This window comes from Bufo bufo, chromosome 1, assembly GCF_905171765.1.
Source record: "Bufo bufo chromosome 1, aBufBuf1.1, whole genome shotgun sequence".
Classification (NCBI taxonomy): Eukaryota; Metazoa; Chordata; class Amphibia; order Anura; family Bufonidae; genus Bufo; species Bufo bufo.
Window position 1 is genome coordinate 189,627,597 of NC_053389.1, and position 16,114 is coordinate 189,643,710.

Genomic DNA, 16,114 nt, shown 5'->3' on the forward strand with positions numbered 1-16,114 from the left:
GCAGTGACAACTAGTCAAGTTTTACACCCTGCTGTGACTACTTAGGAAGGAGAGTGGTGGGAAACCTGATGCGACTAGTAGGGAGGTTTTGGACCCCACTGTGACTACTGGGAATGTGTGAGGGAAATCGTCTGACTATTGAGGACGTGAGAGGAGACCTGCAGTGACTACTAGTCACGGCGGAATAATACTACTAGTGGGGTGGGAGAAGCACTGTTATAACTACCAGGGAGCTGTATACCGACAGGACCAGGCAAGATGCCAAATCAGGATCCAGACCCCGTAAATCAAGAAAGAGGGGCTGGCAGAGGTAGCAGGAGGAGCAAAGGCACACAACAGTGTCTCGGGTCCTCCCTTGGTGCATTTGAAGGGGTTGTCCAGAACTCCCTTCTATTAAAATGTTCCCTCCTCCCTGCCAGACGAGTGACAGTCATAGGCTGCAGTGACACACGTGACCCCTGTCCATTCTGGAAGTTTACCCACGGGGACTAACGAGCAGTGAAGACAGCAAGCCGAATAAAGCATCAGGGAGTAGAAAAGTATGCTTCCCCACACTGGTCCAGCCAGCGGAGGAGATTTAAAGGGAACCTGTCATCAGAACTGTCCTACTGAACTATTGACATGTTCCCAATGTTCAAACTGCCAGCCTTAAAAAAACAGGTTTTGTTGTATTTCACAATCAGTGTATTAGCCTGAAAAATCCCCTTTTAAAATGTACTTGACATCATTAAAACGTACCTCGGGGAGTTACTGGGGCATACTGCTGGATGGGGCAAGTCCACAGAGTTACCTCCTTTAACCTGTCCAACTTGGCCTCACAGACCTCCCCTGGCTTCCTGATGTCAGCGCCTGGCAGTGTGAAATCTCACTCAGGTGCAGAAGACCTTGTTCCGCGGCAAGGATCCTGACATCTGCTGACAGTGGTCCCAGCATCTCCTGGCCATGCATTGTGAGTGCTTAAAGCTGAGGTGTATACACCTCCGCTCACTGCGCATGTCAGGATCCCAGTGGTGAACAAGGTCTTCTACACCTGAGTGAGATTTCACACTGCCAGGTGCTGATGTCAAGAAGTCTGCAAGAGCAAGTTTGGCGGGTTAGAGGAGATGACTTTGACTCGCCTCATCCAGCGTCACGCCCCAGTGACTCCCTGAGATACGTGTTGATGATGTCAGGTACATTTTAAAAGTGGATTTTTTAAAAGGGAATCCTGGACAATCCCTTGAACTGCCCATCTGCATATGAAATGTGTGTACTTTTTCTCCAGAATGCAGCAATGGATTGCTAAGTAGAAGGTATCATTAGATTATGCTCAGCTGGTCCTACCAGGCATTGCGCATGTGATTTGCTTGCTGACAGATTCCCTTTTAATTTTCACATTTACCAACTGATTTAGCAAATTCTGGGGTGTGAGTAGAAATACAAGAGTGGAGCTACTTGTTATTAAAATGAAAGAATACAAATGCAGGATACAAATGATAGCGTCGGGTGCCTACAGGGAGTGCAGAATTATTAGGCAAGTTGTATTTTTGAGGATTAATTTTATTATTGAACAACAACCATGTTCTCAATGAACCCAAAAAACTCATTAATATCAAAGCTGAATATTTTTGGAAGTTGTTTTTAGTTTGTTTTTAGTTTTAGCTATATTAGGGGGATATCTGTGTGTGCAGGTGACTATTACTGTGCATAATTATTAGGCAACTTAACAAAAAACAAATATATACCCATTTCAATTATTTATTTTTACCAGTGAAACCAATATAACATCTCAACATTCACAAATATACATTTCTGACATTCAAAAACAAAACAAAAACAAATCAGTGACCAATATAGCCACCTTTCTTTGCAAGGACACTCAAAAGCCTGCCATCCATGGATTCTGTCAGTGTTTTGATCTGTTCACCATCAACATTGCGTGCAGCAGCAACCACAGCCTCCCAGAGACTGTTCAGAGAGGTGTACTGTTTTCCCTCCTTGTAAATCTCACATTTGATGATGGACCACAGGTTCTCAATGGGGTTCAGATCAGGTGAACAAGGAGGCCATGTCATTAGATTTTCTTCTTTTATACCCTTTCTTGCCAGCCACGCTGTGGAGTACTTGGACGCGTGTGATGGAGCATTGTCCTGCATGAAAATCATGTTTTTCTTGAAGGATGCAGACTTCTTCCTGTACCACTGCTTGAAGAAGGTGTCTTCCAGAAACTGGCAGTAGGACTGGGAGTTGAGCTTGATTCCATCCTCAACCCGAAAAGGCCCCACAAGCTCATCTTTGATGATACCAGCCCAAACCAGTACTCCACCTCCACCTTGCTGGCGTCTGAGTCGGACTGGAGCTCTCTGCCCTTTACCAATCCAGCCACGGGGCCATCCATCTGGCCCATCAAGACTCACTCTCATTTCATCGGTCCATAAAACCTTAGAAAAATCAGTCTTGAGATATTTCTTGGCCCAGTCTTGACGTTTCAGCTTGTGTGTCTTGTTCAGTGGTGGTCGTCTTTCAGCCTTTCTTACCTTGGCCATGTCTCTGAGTATTGCACACCTTGTGCTTTTGGGCACTCCAGTGATGTTGCAGCTCTGAAATATGGCCAAACTGGTGGCAAGTGGCATCTTGGCAGCTGCACGCTTGACTTTTCTCAGTTCATGGGCAGTTATTTTGCGCCTTGGTTTTTCCACACGCTTCTTGCGACCCTGTTGACTATTTTGAATGAAACGCTTGATTGTTCGATGATCACGCTTCAGAAGCTTTGCAATTTTAAGAGTGCTGCATCCCTCTGCAAGATATCTCACTATTTTTGACTTTTCTGAGCCTGTCAAGTCCTTCTTTTGACCCATTTTGCCAAAGGAAAGGAAGTTGCCTAATAATTATGCACACCTAATATAGGGTGTTGATGTCATTAGACCACACCCCGTCTCATTACAGAGATGCACATCACCTAATATGCTTAATTGGTAGTAGGCTTTCGAGCCTATACAGCTTGGAGTAAGACAACATGCATAAAGAGGATGATGTGGTCAAAATACTCATTTTCCTAATAATTCTGCACGCAGTGTATGCTGTAAAACTTCATAAAATGATCATTTTGGATGATTCAGGAGGAATCTCTCTCTGGCAGATACTTACTGTCTCATGGCTGGAGAATTTGCAGGACACATGGAAGTTGATAAGGTCTTCACCAACAATAATGTAGGAGACTCCATATCCATCATCGGCCACCTGTAAAAACAGGAAACCAACTTAGGGAAAATGTTTCCTGCTGCTAAGCATGTAATAGTGGTACATAAGAGCCTGTCAGACATGGTGACCTGTATCTCCCTCTCACATGGGGAAATGCAATCACTGAAATGAATGCTACTTATGTGTAGAAGGATCCTGTTATATAAGAAATAACAAATCCCAATCTGCAAAAGGGCTAATCCCTACTGAAGGGTACATGCACACGTTCAGGATTCATGTGCGGAGAATCCGCACTGAAATCCGCAGGTGTTCGCAGGCAAATCTGTGCGGTCAATCCGCATCAATTGGTGCAGATTTGCATGCGGATTTGAGTGCAGATTTTCCGCATGCCGATTATACTAAGTGAAGGAAGAAAATCCGGTCAGGAAAAATAAAATAAATTGACATGCTGCAGATTTTAAAATCAGCATTGTGTGCACTGAGAACGTCAAATTCTCATAGAATACAATGTACATGACCTACGGTGCGGTTTTTCCGCACGCAATCCTGATTGTGTGCGTTAAGCCTTACAGTTATACCCTATATGCTACCAATATCAAAGGAAACTCCACAACACATGAGCTCTACCAGTGTCTAATGCCACCATAAGGGGCTGTTTTGCCCAGTATCTGGCACTCCTATGGATGCCACAGTTACAGTGGAAAACTCCCCAAAAATGACAGTGTTCTTTATGATCTCTTGGGGGACATATGTACAAAAATAATAATAATAATATATAAATATATAAATATATATATATATATATATATATATATATATATATATAAATAATTGTGTGTTATGAAAAATGGGTGCAAAAAGTTTATTTTTCATAGCCCAGCAAATAAAAGTGTAGGACCCTAAAACCACCATGTGCACAAAATCTTCGAAAAAGTGGCTGGTTATTACACAGAGAATACCATCAATCCCTGATAACATCTCCCCGTGTACAGCTATCAGTGACTGACAGCTATCTATGTGTACACACTTATGGCTTGTTCACATGACAGTGCCGTGTTTTGCGGTCCGCAAATTACGGATGCCGCCCGTGTGCCTTCCGCAATTGGCGTAACGGACGGTCCTTTATAGAAATGCCTATTATTGTCCACAAAACGGACAAGAATAGGACACGACTCATAATTTTTGCGGGGTCACGGAACGGAGCAACGGATGCGGACAGCACACGGAGTGCTGTCCGCATCTTTTGCGGCCCCATTGAAGTGAATGGGTCCACACCCGAGCCGCAAATAATGCAGATTGCACCGCATTTTGTGGTGATAAGTAGTGTTGAGCGAACTTGTGTTTAAAGTTCGGCGTCTAAAGTTCGGGTTATCGAAGAATCCTGTTATGGATTCCGCTACCATGGACCATAACGGAATTTAGAATCCATAACGGGATTCTTCGATAACCCGAAGCCGAACTTTAGACGCTGAACTTAAAAAACAAGTTTGCTCAACACTAGTGATAAGTTCTCTTTAACTTCCTGTGACTGCACATCCACCAGTCCAAACATCCTCTCACATACCCCATCCTGTTTCAATAAGGTCCCCCACATCCTCAAGTTTCATTTGAACGATCAGATTTGGAGGCTGAAGTATTACGCTGTGGGCACCTATATAGTATCATTGGATTTCTGTTATCCCAGGAATAACAAATGTTGATTCAAGTGTCACTTGAGCAATTTTACCACCATCATGATATTGTGGAGCATTGGTGACTGTGCAAAAGGCCTCTTATTGTATGGGATATTTTTAGTTACATGAAATACTATGCTAATTGAGCTCATCACTCTAGTACTGACTCACTGTATCCAAGGATTTTTCACAGTATTTTGAACTAATGGTATAGTCTATATAACCCTTAGTAGCTAAAGGCCAGAGCTATCCGATTGTCCGCATATGTCTTTTTTAATCGTCGGTGTATTATATAAGTTTACTTACAGGTCCAAAGCCACCGCCACATGAGACGTATTCTGGATGATTGACTAAATCAAATAGCTCCACTTGCTGAATAGGAGTCTGGCTGGTGGAGAGGCGCCAAGGCTCCGAAAGAACCTAGGAAAAGTCAATGATATTACAGATTACTTATTAGGCGGTAAACACATTCAGTGGTTGAGGCCTCATGCACACGATGCAGATTGGATGCGGATCCAAAAATTCTTGTACATGCCCTCATTATCTCCCGCCTAGACTACTGCAACATTCTCCTCTGTGGCCTTCCATCTAGCACTCTCGCACCCCTCCAATCTATCCTCAACTCTGCTGCCCGACTAATCCACCTCCCACCCCGTTACTCCTCTGCCTCTCCCCTCTGCCAATCCCTTCACTGGCTCCCCATTGCCCAGCGAATTCACTTCAAAGTACTAACAAATACATACAAGGCCGTCCATAACCTGTCCCCTCCCTACATCTCTGAGCTACTTTCCTGATACACGCCCTCTCCGATCCTCACAAGACCCCCTTCTCTCCTCTCCTCTTATCGCCTCTTCCCACAATCGACTCCAAGATTTCTCCAACATATCAGACTCTCCCCTACAGTGGAATCCTTCAAAAGAAACCTGAAAACCCACCTCTTCAGACAAGCCTACAACCAGTGACCCTGCTGCCTCTATACCGCCATGACCAACTTCACCCGCACCTACTGTGTCCTTCTCCCATACCATGTAGATTGTAAGCCCTCACGGGCAGGGCCCTCTCTCCTTCTGTACCAGTTTGTAACCCGTCTTGTTTATTATTAGTGCAATTATCTGTATTATGTATGTGCACCGCTTATCATATGTACAGTGCTATAGAATGAATGGCGCTTTAATAATAAATAATAATAATTTTAATGGTGCTGTGAAAAATCTGAACAGCAAACCATGTGCTGTCTGCATCCGTATGTCTGTTCCTCCACCCCACAAAAAAAGGAACATGTCCTATTCTGGTCTGTTTTGCAGAGAAGAATTGGTATTTTTACAACAGTGCGGAACATCCCTGTTTTGCAGATTCACGGTTTGCACGGTAAAGTGCATGAGGCTTAAAGGGAACCTGTCATCAACTTTATGCTGACCTCACTGAGGGCAGTATAAAATAGTGACAGAAATGCTGAGTTCAGCGGTGTGTCACTCATCAGCTAAAAGTAAGTGGTTGCTGAGAACCAGCATCATAATGATTGCAGCCTCCTAGAGAGAAAGGGAGAAAACTAGGTAGAAGACTGTCAGTCATCAGCAGGTAGGCAGGAGAGCAGGAATTCATGAATAACCAGGACTCTTCTCAGGTGGCCAGGACTCTTTTCCAGGCCCAGTCTGCAATGATTGTGATGTTGGTTCTCGGCAACCACTTACTTTCAACTTATAAATGACAGACCGCTGAAATCAACTCACCTGTCTCTACCTTTTTTTTTAATCCAATCGTTTTTATTGTTTTTATGATATAATCATTTTCTGTAAACACTTATACATTTTACCATGGAACATACACAAATAAAATACAAAATACAATAATAAATTGCATCATCAGGCAAAATGCCAACTACAGCAGTAAGGAATAATCAATCATGGGTACCTGAAAATGTATACAATATACACCATCAATACAAGACATATCTCCAAACACTTTTTATGGCACTAAGCATATCCAATTAACGCTCTTCCCCCCCCCCCCTTCCCACCCCATCCCCCCCTCCCCCCCATGAAAAGGAGTAAGAAAACTTCTGTCATAATTTATAACACAATATGAGTATGAGACATCCAATCATTCCACAATTTCTCAAACTTCTGAGGACAACCTCTTTTAACAAACACACTTTTTTCCATAATCAACATGTCATTCATCCGCCTTTCAAACTCTTCGATCGTTGGCGGACTCCCCTGGATCCACCTCTGCGCCACCAGTTTCCTGGCCACATATAACAGTCTTCCCACCGCCACCTTGACCAATTCACTTCCTCCTATCTCCGACACATATCCCAGCACACACACCTTAGGATCCTTTTGCAATCTCAGCTCCAATTTGCGATTGATCATGTTCAGCACCTCATCCCAATATCTTCCTATCACAGAACACGACCATAACATATGTATCAAATCCGCTCCTTCCTCCATGCATTTCGGACACCTATCATCATTCCTAACCCCGATTTTTTGTAAAAATACTGGTGTTTTGTATACTCTGTGAATAATAAACAGCTGAGACAATTTAGCCTGCTCGCTTAAAGACACTCTAGGAACTGCCTCTATACCTGTCTCTACCTTATTCTGCAGTTAGTATGGGCAGCACAAAGTTGATGACAGGTTCCCTTTAAGTCAGCGAGAGGTTCAGTTCCACAGATCAGTCTTACATACCTCTTTCAGGAAAGGTGAGTCCACTCCAACGTATTTAGAAACTACGTAGAGGCAGAAGAGATGTCGATCAATACCAGCTCCAGTCATTGCATTTCTGTAGAGCAACTGGTGCTTCTCTGCAGCTAACCTAAATTTTTTTAGTCTCTCTTCATTCTGTCAGTGGGAAAGGCGTAGAGTTATCCATTATGAAGTAGGTTAATAACAAAAACAGCAGCACAGAAATTAATGATTCTAAATCCGCGATACGTATCCTAGTTTTTATTTACGGATTGCAGATTTTTATTTTATTTTTATTTCCTGAACATGATTATGGAGGTAGCTATCTTGCCTGAGCTGTTCTTAACAGCATTTAGAGCTATGCTGTACAGCAACCACATGGGCCATAGACACAATGGACAGGAGGGGACCTCACTGACTTCTATGGGGCGAGTTTTCCAGCCATGCTGTGTGACCTCAGCAGAGGTCAGGAGGGAGTAAACTAGCTGTGATATCATCTATTGTGAATGGTGGATCCTGTGTTATCTATGTATATAGGTGACATCCGTCATTGTAATCCTGTCTGTAATGATAAGCAGATATCCACAGTAAAGTGTTCTGTACAGACCAAGGAGTGGCACCTATAATTAGGCTTAATTGCAGGATTTTATTATTTTTGTAAATAAATATTGACATGGAAAATTAAAAAATAATAAAAAATTATTTAAAAATATGTTTAACACAAAAACACGATTTAAATAATAGGTCATTTCCCGATATAACATTCCCTTTAAATGCTGCTAAAGAAGTTTTGTTGCTGACCATGTACAGCTTTTTAGGAGCCTGACACACCTCTTTTTGAAATGGCTAATTCCAGCAGGATAACACACTGTATATCCATCTAAAGCTGGTTCCGTGGATTCAGTGTACTCCAACGGCTGCAGTCCAATAAAGGAATGGTAGCTCAGTCGTATCAATGGACTGATGATAAATCTGCATGTATAAAGCTATCGTGTCAACAACATAGAGCAGAATATACATGTAATGTTCCTTGCTGAATTCAGGGCCACACCAAACTATTCTTTGTGAGAAAGACCTTGGAAAAGTGGGCATTAAAGGGAATCTGTCAGCTAATTTACCTATATGTAATCCAAGGCTACATAGAGCTGCCTAACACAATGAAAAAACATACCATTGTTAGTATTAGGTGTATTTCCAAAGTGCAGAAAATTTACTTTGAATCATTTGCAAATGTGGTCTCATGTGACAGATGAACATGACATCACATGTATAACCGATATGGTAGCCCAGGTGCACCTTCTGCTGGAGCCCAAGCCCTCCTCTTTACTTGTTCCCTGTACCTCCCCTTGCTCCATACATTCCGACCCCTCCACTGTGATGTGATGATTCTCCTTCAACTCCAGCCAGCTGATCAACATTGCCCTCGCTGAAATCAACAGTCGGCGCTTGCGCATTGAATGCCCTGTGGTGGGCATCGGACTCACCATACTTGCACCAAGCAGGCCGGAGTTGGCGGATTGTGACGTCGCAGTGGAGGGGGTGAGCTGGATGGAGTATAGGTAGGTACAGGGAACAAGTAAGGAGGAGGGCTTGGGCTGTGGCAGAAGGCGTGCCTGGGCTCCTATATCAGTTATACATACCCCGCTGGGCACCTGTGGACCGCATAGGAATCAAAGTAAATTTTCTGCACTTTGGAAATACACAGAATACTAACTGGTATGTTTTTCATTGTGTTAGGCAGCTCTATGTAGCCTTGGCGTGGGATACATCCAGTTAGATTAGCTGACAGATTCCCTTTAAGTGTAATCGTATTCCTACTACATGATATCATATGATGCCAAAGCATAGGACGTACTAGTCATATGTATACTCACTGTTTTTGAAGCATCCATCATGGCCTTGACAAAGTTTGAGGACTCTACAGTACATGAACGCACAGTTTCTGTTCTTCCTTCCCGGAAAAGTCTCGTCATGGAAGCTTCATACGTCAGACAGAATTTTCCTTTATCCTTTAAAAAAACCAGAAGAGGATGTTGTAGAAATTATCTACTGTATGAACACAAAACCTGCCTTGGAGCTACTTAAAGGTGTTGTGCAGCCAGTAATATCGATGACCTATAGGACAAGCAATCAATATATGACAGGTGGGTGTCGGACTCCAGCGCTGATCAGCTGTTTGAAGAGGAGGTGGTGCTGGGGGGAACAATACTTCCTCTTCAAGATTACACTGCGCGTGGTCTCGATTGTAGCGACGGCGTAGTGTAATTACAAGCGCTCGTCCCAGTCAAGTGAATAGAACAAGCACTTGTAATTACATTGTGCCACCGGGACTTACGAGACATATGATCAGATATTGATGACTTATCTTGTGGATAGTTCATCAATATGTACTGCACAACCCCTTTAAGACATAGGGACACATTTATTAAGACTGGTATTTTAGACGCCGGTCTTAATAAAGCCCCAGTGCTGGCAGAGGATCCGCCAAAGTTATGAAGAGGCGCCGGCCTCTCCATAACTTCGCCGCATCCAGCACTAGTCTAAATGACAGCTTCCGAGCTATCTTACATTTAGACCTTATTCTATGCCTACAACAGGCGTACAAAATAATGAATGAGACGGGCCTTCCGCCCACAATTTTAGACTTTGTATGAGCAGGGCAAAGTTGCAGACATACAACTAATTTAGGCCTCCATAATCCTCAAATCACTACAAAATGCCAACATAAAATGTGTGTAAGGGTACGCCACACGTAGCAGAATGGATGTGGAACATTTCTGCAGCAATTGTGCAGATTTGCTTGTGGATTCTAGATGCGGCAAGCAGAAAAGTAGGAAAAAAATTTGGTGCAGAAATCACATGGAACAGGCTGTCATCTCAGGAGGGTGGCATGGGACCAGGCAAAGGTGCCAGGGAAGGAGAGTATAATGATTATTTTTTTTTTGTTTAAATTTAAAATGTGCAGCAAAATCCACAACATTTGGGGGTCTGTTGCAGATTTGGGCATACATGTTGAACCCAATGGGGGAAAACCCATAACAATTCCATGTCAGAAAGTGACATGCTGCTGATTTAACACATCAGGTCGTTATTCACATGGGGAATATATGCAGTGTGTGGATGACGTCTGTACAAATCTCATTCTCTTTGCAGGTATTCTAGTCTGCTGCTGATTTTCCACGTGCAAATCTGGATGGAAAATCTGCAGCGATTCTGTTGCGTGTGGATGAGCCCTCAGGCTGCCATTACCAGCTGTGACATTTTTTTTGTGAATTTCATTTCCCCGCCAGGAACCTTTGGCTTTGACAAAATGGGCCGGGAGCCTACATGGCAGCCTGTAATTTTCTGACCTTTGTGCAGGTGTGTTAGCATGATGAAAAAACGTTGCACCTCACCCTATAGTGTGCTAGCTGCAGAGCAATCTGGATGAAAGCGTCAGGGCTGGTCTTACACTTCTTTATTAAACCTTTGCCAAAGTCTTTGAAGGGAAAAGCGTGGAAATCAACGTCATCTGCTAAGGCTTGGGCAACGTTTAGTGAACTGTGGATGATTTCTTGGCACTGTTGAAGAAACACAGGAAAGGTGTAAGAATAACATATAGGACCTAATAGTAAAGAAATTAGGGTAAGAAATCCATCAAGACTAGTGTTTCATATGCCTTTCTTGATCCCATGTGTCATGGAACGAGATGCACGTAATGTATGAACGGGGTTATCTGGAAGTTTAAAACTGATGTCTTAGGGTCCATTCACACCTCCGTGGGACACCAGCAATTTGCGGACCGCACATCACAGACACTATAATAGAAAATGCCTTTTCTGGTCCCCAATTGCGGAACGAATGCGGACCCAAATTACGGACGTGTGAATGGACCCTTATCCCCAGGATCTGATCACTGGGAGCCTGACTCCTGGTTCCCCCACTGATCAACTGCGACCTCCTCAGAACATACCAAGCACAGCGCCATACAATGTATAGTGGTTGTGCTTGGTATTGCAGTCCAGGCCCACTCACTTGAATGGGACCGAGCTGCGCCTAGGCCATGTGACAGATGAACATGACATCAGTGGCCTAAGAAGAGGCTGCATCCTACTTGCATCAATCAGATACTGATGACCTATCCTGAGGATAGGCCATCAATATTAAACTCCTGGAAAACCCCTTTAAGAAGCATGCCTCTAAATAAGTTAGGCACATCTCTGGCCCTCTGTGCATCTGAAAGTTTCTAGCATAAAATTATAGAAAATATACCATGTCACAGAGGCCACGCCCCTTTTCAGGACCGTGTTGTGTCAGAAAATGCCTAAAAGTTGCACATTTTTTGCAAATAAAGTGTGCACCAAAATTTGAGAGTTTTTAGGCCAGTTTTCTGCTGTAAAGGAGGCAATAAACTCCCCCATATGTAAAAGCAGGAAAAGTAAACCTAACTGGCATAGCTAGGCATAACTATGGACCTGTGATGGCTAACCTCTGGCACTCCAGCGCCCCCGCTTGACTGTTCTCAGAACTCCATAGAAATGAATGGAGCATGCTGGGAGTCTAAGTTTCAGCACAGCTGGCGTGCCGGAAGTTAGCCATCACTGCTATAGACACAGCAGCTGCCATGGGGCCCAGAGGATAAGAAGGCTCATTCAGCTGAAAAAATGTGCGTTTTTAATGAAATTGTAACATTCAAATTTATCAAAAATGGTCTGCAGCAACCATGGAAACCAGAATTTAGGGAGCTCACTCACCTCACTGGAGATCTCCCATTGTAATCTCTGCGGTAACGGCAATGTGGCATCTGCTTGTCCCTTGCAGTGACCTTCATCGTTGTACCCAAGCTGAAAGCAATCTGTTGCCAACGTTGACTAGGAGGCAAAAGGAAGCAGGGAAATAAAGTGAGAAAATGAGACATTACTACAGATATAATGTAAAAATGCTGAGTATTAGAACTGCACAACATGCTCAGTTCAAGTTTGCCTTTGTAGCACCTGGCCACTAGGTGGCACTATCTTTTTGACACCTACATGTACTTTGTTTTATGGCCTGACCAAAGTGAGGCACTCTACCTTTAGTGTAGATCAGGGGTCAGCAACCTTCGGCACTCCAGCTGTTGTGAAACTACAATTCCCAGCATGCTCCATTCATTTTTATAAGAGTGCTGAGAAGAACAGAGCAAGCATGCATGCTGGGAGTTGTAGTTTCACAACAGCTGGAGTGTCAGAGGTTGCATACCCTGGTGTAGATGCTCCACAGACTCTTTTTCCAGCAGCACTTTTTTTCGTTTCCTCTCTTACAGGACTGTTCATTGGGTGCTGCGTATACCCGCTAGATGAAGGTGTGCACCATTTGTGCAATTTGAGACGCTGAATGGCCCATCTTTCAAATCTCAGAAAAAGTTGGACAAGAAGTTTCTGTATTGCAGCAGTGGTGTCGACAGTGGTCAGAGGAGGGTATACACACATGTAGATAGGATTCTGGATGCACACCATGATCATCATATTAGAAAAACTGCTATCTCAAAGGACAGCCATGGCATCACAAATTGGTTCTGCAGTTCCCCTGCAGTGACCACCCAGTCTATTAGAAACGGTCTACGTGAAGAACTGCATTCACGTACTCCACTAGATTCTTTGCCACCAACCTCTCATCATCATAAATAGTGGTTGCACTGGTGCTGCAAAACAGTCCATTGGAGGCATGAATGGAATGGCGGACAGCAGTGTTAGGTGATGAAAGCAGGTTCTGCCTTGTTACTAATGATGGCCACAACATCAGTTCGCAGGAGGGCTGGAGAGCGTCTTCTGCCATCATGTATAGTGCGGAGACACATAGGACCAATAGCAGATGTCGTGGTGTGGGGCGCCCTTAGCCACCATAGCCGTTCTCATCTGTAGTCAAGTCAAACATTGACCAGCCTTCAGTATGTCCAGGACATCGTGGAACCAGTCCTACTGCCTTTCTGACTCAGTTGGGAGTTGTGGTTTTCCAACAAGATAATGGCAGCCGACACACTGCCCGCATTACACAATGGTTTTCAGTGTAAGAGTCAAGGCCTAGTAGGATGGCAATCGGTTTTTACTCAAATACAAGGCTTTACAGCAATTCATTCATAAGCGAACACAGGAAATTCGCAGAAGTGCCAATGTGGAAAACTTCCAACAAGGTAGAATATACCCTACATACTGAAAGGGTAAAACGCTGTGGCTTTTCTGCAAGATAAGACGCAACCTCACTGCTATTGTCATCTGTCATGTACTTGAAGGAGTGGGAAACAGGAGTAATAATTAGGGCTCATCATTTAACTTTCCTCTGCTCTTACCTCCCACATATGTCCAATGATGGGTGCATCTGCCCATGAGTGCTCAGCGTTCAGCCCCACTTTTCCATTTTGGAATACCACTAAGGAAAATGACTTATCAAACCATCTAAAAAAAGGTACAAGATCGTGTGACAGTTACTTATAGGGAACAGGTTACCACAATAAAGCAGATTCACATTGTAAGGGTTCAGATGGCTGATTTTCCATCATCAATAAGTAGCTGCTGATTTGAAAGAAAATCGACGGCAGAAATCTGAGGCTTATTTGCATTTTGCACTGCCACAGAGCCGCATGCGGATCAGGCTACTTTCACACTAGCGTTTTTTGCGGATCCGTCATGGATCTGAAAAAACGCTTCCGTTACAATAATACAACCGCATGCATCCGTCACGAATAGATCCGATTGTATTATGTCTTCTATAGCCATGACGGATCCGTCTTGAACACTGTTTAAAGTCAATGGGGGACGGATCAGTTTTCTATTGTGCCAGAGATAACGGTTCCATCCCCATTGACTTGATCCGTCATGCTCTGCACGACATTGCTTGCAGCATTATTCTGTCCGCCATGGGAGCGCAACCAAACGGAACGGAATGCATTTTGGTGCATTCTGTTTCGTTCAGTTTTGTCCCCATTGACAATGAATGGGGACAAAACTGAAGCGTTTTCTTCTGCTATTGAGATCCTATGACGGAACTAAATAATGGAATTAAAAAAAAACGCTAGTGTGAAAGTAGCCTCAGCCCCATTCAATAGGGGTAATCAATGTGTGGCTACTAGCGGCTCTTTCAGCAAGCGAACCCCCTCAAGAATTGACATGAAAATCATTTTATTCTGTGATGAACATTTAAAATCTGCACGCAGAAAAATCTAAGCTGTGCAAACTGCGCTGTGCATTTCCACTGAAATCAATGAGAGGCAGAATATATGCAGTTTTTGTTAGAGAATTAGCTATATTTTTAGTGTGTCTATAGTGAGCATAAATTGTCTCCAAAGTTACACAAATAGTCTAAAGGGGGTTTCTGACTTTTTCTAACTGATGACCTATCCTCTGGATAGGTCATCAGTATATGATCAGTGGGGGTCCGACACCCATGACCCCCACTGATCAGCTGTTGCTGCAGAGTTCCTATGAGCGCCGTGGCCTTCTTTCTGCTTACCAAGCACAGCTCCGTACACTGTATAGAGGATGTGCTTTGTATCGCAGCTCAGCCCCATTCACTTGAATAGGACAGAGCTGCGCCTAGGCCACGTGACAAATAAATGTGATGTCACTGACCTAGGGTAAGCTGCGAGAAGGCGGCGGTGCTGAGTACTCTCAAAAAGCTGATCGACGAGGTTTCCGTTTGTCAGACACCCCTTGATCAGATACTGAGGACTTATCTAGAGGATAGGTCATGAGTTAGAAAGTGTCAGTGCTGGTAATTTATTCGCTAACCGATCGTATATGCAGCACATCGCCCCGTGTAAATAGGGATGTGCTACTGACAAATAATTCATCTGTACAGGGATGAATTATCGCAGTAACAATTGCTTATCTCCATCCAGAGGGGATGCCTGCTGCATGTAAATGTCCTTATTCTAAAAGATGAATACATTTATTTCTGACCTGTCATAGCATTTCCCGTGTAGCAGAGATTTGGCATAGGCATCCAAAGAGTTTACTGGGTCTTCTGTGCGTAATCCCTGCTCGCTGTCATCTAATGTGACAAAGAAAGCTGCTCTGTCCACGAGATCCAGAGACTGTAAGTTTTTGCCACTGCGGAAATAAGACTTGCGAGTTTTGGCCCAAGTAGTCCTTAAAGAAAGAGAATCAAAATGAATGAAATCAGGACATGGTCAGGGAATAACATCACACTGAATGGGAAGAATAGTGCAGCATGCAGCACTATTCTTTCCATCAACATGACAGACACTGTAGAGGCGCCTGATGGACCTTAATCACTTAGGCCGGGTTCACATCACGTTCTTCCCATCCGTTTGAGGCCGAATGCACACGGCCGTGCTCCGCGGCCGAGAGCGGTCCGTGGTATGCCGGGCTGGATTCCTGTTCAGAGCAGGAGTGCACGGCATCATTGGTTGCTATGACGCCGTGCGCTTCATGCCGCCGCTGCACTACAGTAATACACTCGTATAGTGTATTACTGTACAGCAGCGGCGGCATGAAGCGCACAGCGTCATAGCAACCATTGACGCCGTGCGCTCCTGCTCTGAACAGGAATCCAGCCCGGCATACCACGGACCGCTCTCCGCCGCGGAACACGGCCGTG

At 44.0% G+C, this 16,114-nt stretch overlaps 1 protein-coding gene across 10 annotated transcripts in view; it reads right to left on the minus strand.

The window, feature by feature from the left end:
* Positions 1-16,114, minus strand: part of CPT1C (carnitine palmitoyltransferase 1C) — an 82,988-nt gene that overhangs the window by 4,957 nt on the left and 61,917 nt on the right. For all 10 annotated transcript variants that reach the window (XM_040433723.1, XM_040433715.1, XM_040433709.1 and 7 more), the window contains exons 11-18: positions 15,454-15,642; positions 13,845-13,950; positions 12,274-12,390; positions 10,936-11,100; positions 9,415-9,549; positions 7,544-7,696; positions 5,160-5,273; positions 3,127-3,219 (exon numbers count right to left, since the gene is read on the minus strand). In XM_040433723.1, coding sequence (XP_040289657.1) covers positions 3,127-3,219; positions 5,160-5,273; positions 7,544-7,696; positions 9,415-9,549; positions 10,936-11,100; positions 12,274-12,390; positions 13,845-13,950; positions 15,454-15,642 — 1,072 coding nt within the window. The remainder of the gene's footprint in view (positions 1-3,126; positions 3,220-5,159; positions 5,274-7,543; positions 7,697-9,414; positions 9,550-10,935; positions 11,101-12,273; positions 12,391-13,844; positions 13,951-15,453; positions 15,643-16,114) is intronic.